The sequence below is a fragment of the Elephantulus edwardii genome, unplaced genomic scaffold (assembly GCF_000299155.1).
Source record: "Elephantulus edwardii isolate Elephantulus edwardi_28Jun2011 unplaced genomic scaffold, EleEdw1.0 scaffold00126, whole genome shotgun sequence".
Lineage (NCBI taxonomy): Eukaryota > Metazoa > Chordata > Mammalia > Macroscelidea > Macroscelididae > Elephantulus > Elephantulus edwardii.
This window is the reverse complement of record NW_006399876.1, coordinates 4,725,779-4,732,682: the sequence shown is the minus strand read 5'-3', so window position 1 is coordinate 4,732,682 and position 6,904 is coordinate 4,725,779. Positions and strand designations below refer to the sequence as shown.

Here is a 6,904-nt window from a genome sequence, read left to right as displayed (position 1 = left end):
GGGGGGGCTGGTGCGGAGGGGTTGGAGCAAGATCCCAGACACAGAGTCCAAGGGGGGGTGCTTCTGTGCAAGCAGGTTATGGGGGAGAACCCTCAGAGAAGCTCGAGGGAGAGGGGTCTCCGCCGGGGGCAGCCTCATCCCACGTTACCCAGGCTCTGGAGTGGCAGAGCTGAAGGCCACCCGTATTTCTCAGTCATTAGCTGGGCCAGCCAGGAGCAGCGAGGTGAACAGGGGTGGGCCTAGCCCCCCGGGTCCCAGGAGAAGGGGAGCCGTGAGGAGCCCACACTGACCACAGCCGGGAATTGGGGTGGGGGGAGAGCAGCCTCGACCACGACCCAGGAGTCACTGTGGCAGCAGCTGTGAGCTTGCTCACCAGGCAGGGCTTCTTTTTGATATTTTGGGGCTTCCAGTAACAGCTTTGTAATGTTCAGAAAAACAAAATTTCTCCAAGGCAGTGAGTGATCAGGAAAGCCCCCTCAAGGCTCTGTCCGGTCCAGGGGGCAGCTGGATGGCCGGGAACAGGCAGACCACACCCCGCCCACTCCTGTGCTGGCTGCACTTTCCGTGTCTTCCTCCCAGCCTCCGGGCCTCAGAGAGTTGCTGACCTGTGGATCCTTTCTTGCACAACGCACAGGTGGTTCGGTGGTAGAATTGCCACCTGCTTTTCTTAGACAAGGCTCAGGGTTATTGAGAGGGTGTTCCTATTCACGGGGTTCAGGTTCCATCCAGAAAAGCCTCAGGGTGACATAAACAGATGCTCTTCCTGAAAGTTTGGAGGTTCGAACCGACATAGAGGTACCTTGGAAGAAAGGCCTGGCAATCTGTGCCCAAAATGTCACCATCGTGGACACCCAGTGGTACTCACACACACGGGGACCACCAGGAGTCAGGGCCCAGGTCACAGTGGCTAAGAACAGCAGTTATTCCTTCGAGGAGGTTGATAAACAGTCCCAGAGGGTCAGCATGGGACACTCATGCCTCTTTGAGCGTCCGTGGGGGCACACAGTTTGCATATTTGGCTGCTAACCCCAAGCGGGGAAGTTCAAGCCCACCCATTAGTGCCTCAGAGGAAAAGCCTGACAACCTACTGACAGTTCTGCCATTGAAAATCAAGTGGTGTGTGGTCTGCTCCACACACAGTGGACTTGACAGCAGTCCCCTTGTCTGCATCTCTGTCTGTGGAGTCCCTGGGTGGTGGAAATGGCCAGCATGCCTGGCTACTCACTGAAAGGTGGCAGATGCCAATCCACTCAGAGACACCTCAGAATAAAGGCCTGGCAACCTCCTTCTGAAAACTCAGCCCCTGGAGCCCCTGTCCACAGTCTGCTCTCCGTGACTCAGGGCTGTTGTGAGTTGAGTCCACTGGTTGGTTAGACCTTCAGAGAAAATGCGGCCCGTGAGGTGGCCCGAGAGTACAGGGCCGGGGGGCGGCGGGCAGGGAGCTGGGAGGATGCCGGGTGGATCCTCCTTCCCCGAGCCCACCAGCCAATCCGTCCGCAGAACCTGGTGATGTTCATGAGCGACTTCGTGGACTGGGTCATCCCCGACATCCCCAAGGACATCAGCCAGCAGATCCACAAGGAGAAGGTGCTCATGGTGGAGCTGTTCATGCGTGAGGAGCAGGGCAAACAGCAGCTGCTGGACACGTGGATGGACAAGGACGCAGAACGCCTGCGTGACGTGCCGTGCAACAACCACGCGGCCCGGCCCGGCCCGGCCAGCCCCTCGGGGCCCGGGGGTGCGCTGTAGCTCGGCCCGCGGGGTGGGCGGCCCGGCCAGGCCGTCCACGCCGTGGCCGTGTCACCCGAGGACCTCTGCCCACAGGACGGCGCTCTTCTTTCTCCTCTTCTCCTTCCTTTCCTTGATTTTGCACAAAACCGTTATGCAGGGAGTTTCTTATCATTGGCGTTGGAGCCGAAGGGGGTGACCGCTGGGGGCAGGCCCACAGGACTCAGGGGATGCAGGGGTTGTGGGTGTGTCACCTAAATAATTTCTGGAAAATGGGGTCTCCTTGCATTGACATCCCCGTGCTTGGGTCCCCAATGCCTTAAAACAGAAGTGAAGTGGGAGCCCCAGGCATCGGGCACGAGCAGGGCCCGTTCAGAGGGCGGAAGCAGGAGCTGGTGAGAACAGGCCACCACTGGCCCCCAGGCCAGAAAAATGCCAACTTCTGCCTTTGCCCATCCACCACAGGGTTCAGGGGGTTCTGTTTTATTTGGGGGCTCAAGGGGCACTGGGGTTCATGATTAAACAGTCATCAGTGCCCGTGGGCCCCTTGCCACAAGCCACCCCCGGCAGACAGGCCAGCCCTGGGAGCTGTTCCTTTCACAGTGGATAAAATCTAGTGACAGGGACCTCGAGATAAGCCAGCGATGTCCTACGGATGTCAGCAGGTCAGGCTTCCAGGGTATATGTTCACAGCATTCAGATATTTATTAGGTGTTTTGGAAAAAGAGTCAATGATGTGGTGGATTGGAGGGTTTGGTTCGGGGTTATTTTTCTTTTTCCTGTAGCTTAAAGGTGGGAGGCGTTTCTTTTACTAGTTAACCAGATTATCATTGAGAGGAATTCTGAGTACTGTTCCTACCAAAGATTTTTATGAATAAAGGCTTCTATTTTGGTAACTCTTCACTATATTTGTACTTACAGAAGTGTCACTGCTGAACAGACCTCATGTTAAAAGCTATACACCCGAGTCCCCTGAATGGTGAGGGGCCGAGAATTTGTGGTGATTGTAGGAAGCGATTGTCTGGCTTCCCCAAACACAAGAGACATCAAGAGGGTGTTTGGCCGGAGGGGAAGAGACAGCGTCTGGGGTACGTGTCTCACCGATGCCCACGGGTTGTGGATGGCCCCACAGGCCGCAGGGCAGCCGCTGCCCGGTCCCCGCTGTCGGAGAGCCCCATCTTTGCTGAGACCATGCCACCTACGTTCCCGCTCTCGCCAGAACAGTCAGTAGTTTCAACCCGGGCGGGTTTGTATATAAATAGTGTTGTCCTGAGAAGTAGGTGATTGCCAAAATCCCATTTGTGGGAGCTGGTTTTATAAAGAGTGGACGAGCACAGGCCTGCGAGCACTGTGGCTGGACGTTCCTGGAAATAAATTTGAGTACCTAACGCTCTTCTTTCATGGACACCGTGCGCCCGGCCTTTGCGTGGAGGGACCCACAAGCCCCCTGCCCACTCCTGTGCCCGCTGCTGCAAATTCCAGAAACATCCCTGTGGGCCCAGGTTCTTTCAGAGCGAGACACAGAAACGGCCTGGATGTTCCTGAGACACGGTTGCCCTAGGAGTGGGGGGTAGGGGGGTGTTCACGTGCGTGTAAATATATACTGTGCACGGACATTTGTACACTTGCATGTACACATGTGTCTGCATGTGCTTCTGTGTGGACATGTACATGTGGACTGGGGCTTGTGTGTATACATGTGTGTATGCATGTGTGGATGTGTACCTGCATGCTGGGGGGGGTGTGTGCATGTGTGGACATGTGCCTGTGTGCTGGAGCGTGTGTATATGCATGTATGTGTGTGTGCATGTGGATGTGTACCTGTGTGCTGGGGCATGTGTATGTGCATGTGTGTGTGCATATGGACGTGTACCTGAATGATGGGGCATGTGTGTATACATATGTGTGTGTGTGTGTGTGTGCATGTGGACGTGTACCTGCATTCGGGGGTGTGTATACATGTATGTGTGTGTGTGGACGTGTACCTGTGTGCTGAAGCGTGTGTGCATACATGTGTGTGTGTGTGTGTGTGCACGTTGACATGTACTGCTGAGGCGTGTGTGTGTGTGTATATGTACCTGTGTGCTGGGGCATGTGTGTATACATGTGTGCATGTGGATGTGTACCTGCATGCTGGGTGTGTGGGTGTGTGTGCATGTGTATGCATGTGGACGTGTACCTGAATGCTGGGGCGTGTGTGTGTATACATATATATGTTTGTGTGCATGTGGACGTGTACCTGTGTTCTGGGGCATGTGTATGTATATGTGTGTGCGCGCATGTGGGTGTGTACCTGCATGCTGTGGAGTGTGTATACACGTGTGTGTGTGTGTGTTCACGTGGACATGTACCCGTGTGCTGGGGCACGTGCGTATACATGTGTGTGTGTACATGCGAACGTGTACCTTTGTGCTGGGGTGTGTGTGTATGTGTGTATGCATGTGGACGTGTACGTGCATGCTGGGGCATATGTGTATAATACGTGTGTGTGCACATGTGGGTGTGTACCTGTGTGCTGGGCGTGTGTATACATGTATGCGTGTGTGCATGCATGTTGGCATGTACATGTGTGTTAGGGCTTATACATGTGTGCATACGTGTGTGTACATGTGGGTGTGTGCACTGGGTCTTGCGAGTGCAGGAATATATACACACACATGCTCATGCATGCATGCATGTGACTGTGTGCAGGTAATGTGTGTGCACGTGTGTTTGTGTTGCCTGTGTGTGTCTGGGAGGACAATTGTGCTTACTCGTTCTTCTCATAGCCTCTCCTGGAATTTCCAAACCTTGACCCCTGGCCCCCAGCCTCCACAGATTTGGATTTCCCCGGGGACTACACTAGGGTTGCTGATGTCTTCATCTGGGGGCACATGGACACGCCTTTTAAATCATCACCGGGAACCCCATAGTTTCATCAGAGAAAGAGCTATAGTTGGCCCAGCATCGCACTGAGGAGCACCGGCCACAGCACACCAGAACCGCTCGGCCAGTGCCCTATGAGTGCTCAGGTACCTGGCCCCGCAGTCAGAGACGACCTCTGTGTCAGGGTCCTGTGGGGCAGCTCAGCTCATAACACGAGGTCACCTCAGTCACAAACCACAGCAGAATCTAAACCAATGACAAGGTGTCAGAGCACCACCCCCGGGCTGGAGAGGACCCCACGCATGGGTGACTGGGTCCAGCCCCAGCAACCCCCCTACTCTCCCTGCTCATTGTTCCCCTAAAGACGATGAGTCCGTGTGGGCACTGACCCTAACCCTCACCCTCACACCTTTGGGAGAAGGGGGCCCTCGGCTTCCCCAGGCTGCATGCAGGTCCGCTGATCCCAGAATCGACACTGGCCAGTGGTGTAGAAGCATCTGCCCAGTGCCTGCCCTGTGGCAAGTGTGAGGGGATGTGGTGAGCAGAGTGGGCACAGCATCTCCTTTCCCACCAGGCCCACTGCCTCAGGCTGATCCCAGCTCATGGCCCAGGGATGGAGTAGAGGGCCCCGTGGATGGGCTTCTAGACTGTAAACCTTTCTAAGAGCGCCCGCCTCATCTCTTCCCCAGGCAGCTGACGGGTTCAAACCTCCAGCCTTTCCGTTCACAGCCAAGTGCTTCACCGCTGCACCACCAAGGCCTGTCCTCAAGGTGATCCCGAAACCCAGGGCCCCTCAAGGGTGGAGGGGAACCACCCCATAGGGTTTCTAAGGCCGTGATCACTGGGAGAGGATCCTCCCCCACAGCGGCTGGTGGATGCAAACCACCAACCTTTCAGTCATTGTTGTTAGGTGCTGTGGAGTTGACTACGACTCATGGCGGCCTCGTGGAGCAACAGATCTGAGCCTGCCCTTTCCTGCGCCGTCCTCACAGAATCAGTGTGCTCAGCCCATTGTTAGGGCTACAGTGTGATCCATCTCCTTGAGAGTATTAGAGGACCGATATTTAATCCACTGCGCCACTGGGCTGCTGGGAGTCAGACGCTGGGCCAGATCATTAACTAGGCGCCAGAGCCAGCCAGAAGAAGGAGGAAGTGACAAAACTACGCCAGGCTGTGGCCACAGTGACTGAGGGGGGTGAGGAAAGCCTCTCTTCACCTCTGGACAAAGGATCAGAAATGTTAGACCTTGGGAGGAGTCAGGAGCCTCAAGGTGGAGGGAAAGCAGGTGCAAAGGCCCTGAGGCAGCTGTGTGCTGGGAGTTCTCGGCCAAGAAGCACAAGGTGGCCAGAGCGGAGGGCAGCTGGAGCCCACAGCCAGAGCCCTGCTGGCCACTCAGTACTGTGGGCTGACTAGTTATACATCAGTCTACTGCAGCCCAAAAGGTTTATATTCACTGGTGCTGGGCAGCCAATTGCCAGGCCTTTCTTCCTAGTCTTAGTGTGGAAGCTGCCCTGAGATTTGTTGAGCCCCACAGCAGCACACAAGGCTCCACTCATGGGGTCTCCCTACAGCTGTCAGAGTGGGCTCAGATCTGAGAACACCCAGAGCCTAGACCTCCAGACTCCAGGACTGAGAGAGGACACATTTCTGTTCTTGTGCCCAGACTGTGGGGCACGCTTTGTGCTGGCACCCCAGGGAACCAACCACAGATTCAGTGTCATCTTAATTGTTGAACTGACTTACTATCTAAAAGTCAGGAAAATGCAGCTTTGTGGCTTCTCCTGTGATTACAGCTGGGCCAATGGCACCACCCGCTTCCCACCATGTCGCATTCAAGGGGTGCCTGGGAGTGGCTAATCTGCTTTGGGGATATGGGCATTCTGCAGCCCCCCCCACACACACAGCACACACACACCTTCGACCACAGCCCCGCTCTAGGAAGGTAACGAGTGAGTTATCTGTGGATCCTGAAGTCACTGGTCTTCCCGTATCAGCCTCTGCGAAGGTCCTTGTCCTGGGATCCCCAGACCAGAGCACAGCAACAGGGTGTTCCCGGGACAGAACTGACCCCATCCAAGGCTGGGTACAGGCCAGCCTGCCCCAGGCACCCACATCTCCAGTGCCCACACCATTCTCATCCATAGTCTCCAGGCGCCATTCTGGACTCTAGGACAATTCTATGAGCCTCCACTTCAGGGACGCTTGTTTTTGTCTCTGTACTGTAAGAGCTTCAGCAAAGGACACAAGTGTATCTGACAGTGCCAGGCACTGGGGAGGCACCACCAAGCACTAAATGAATGAGTAAATGAGA

General features: G+C 55.4%; 1 protein-coding gene across 1 annotated transcript in view; it reads left to right on the top strand.

Annotated features, from left to right (window-relative positions):
• Window positions 1–1,781, top strand: part of ANO1 (anoctamin 1, calcium activated chloride channel) — a 110,773-nt gene extending 108,992 nt beyond the window's left edge. The window contains exon 26 of the mRNA XM_006893227.1: window positions 1,501–1,781. Coding sequence (XP_006893289.1) covers window positions 1,501–1,749 — 249 coding nt within the window. The 3' untranslated portion in view covers window positions 1,750–1,781. The remainder of the gene's footprint in view (window positions 1–1,500) is intronic.
• Window positions 1,782–6,904: the final 5,123 nt, after the last annotated feature.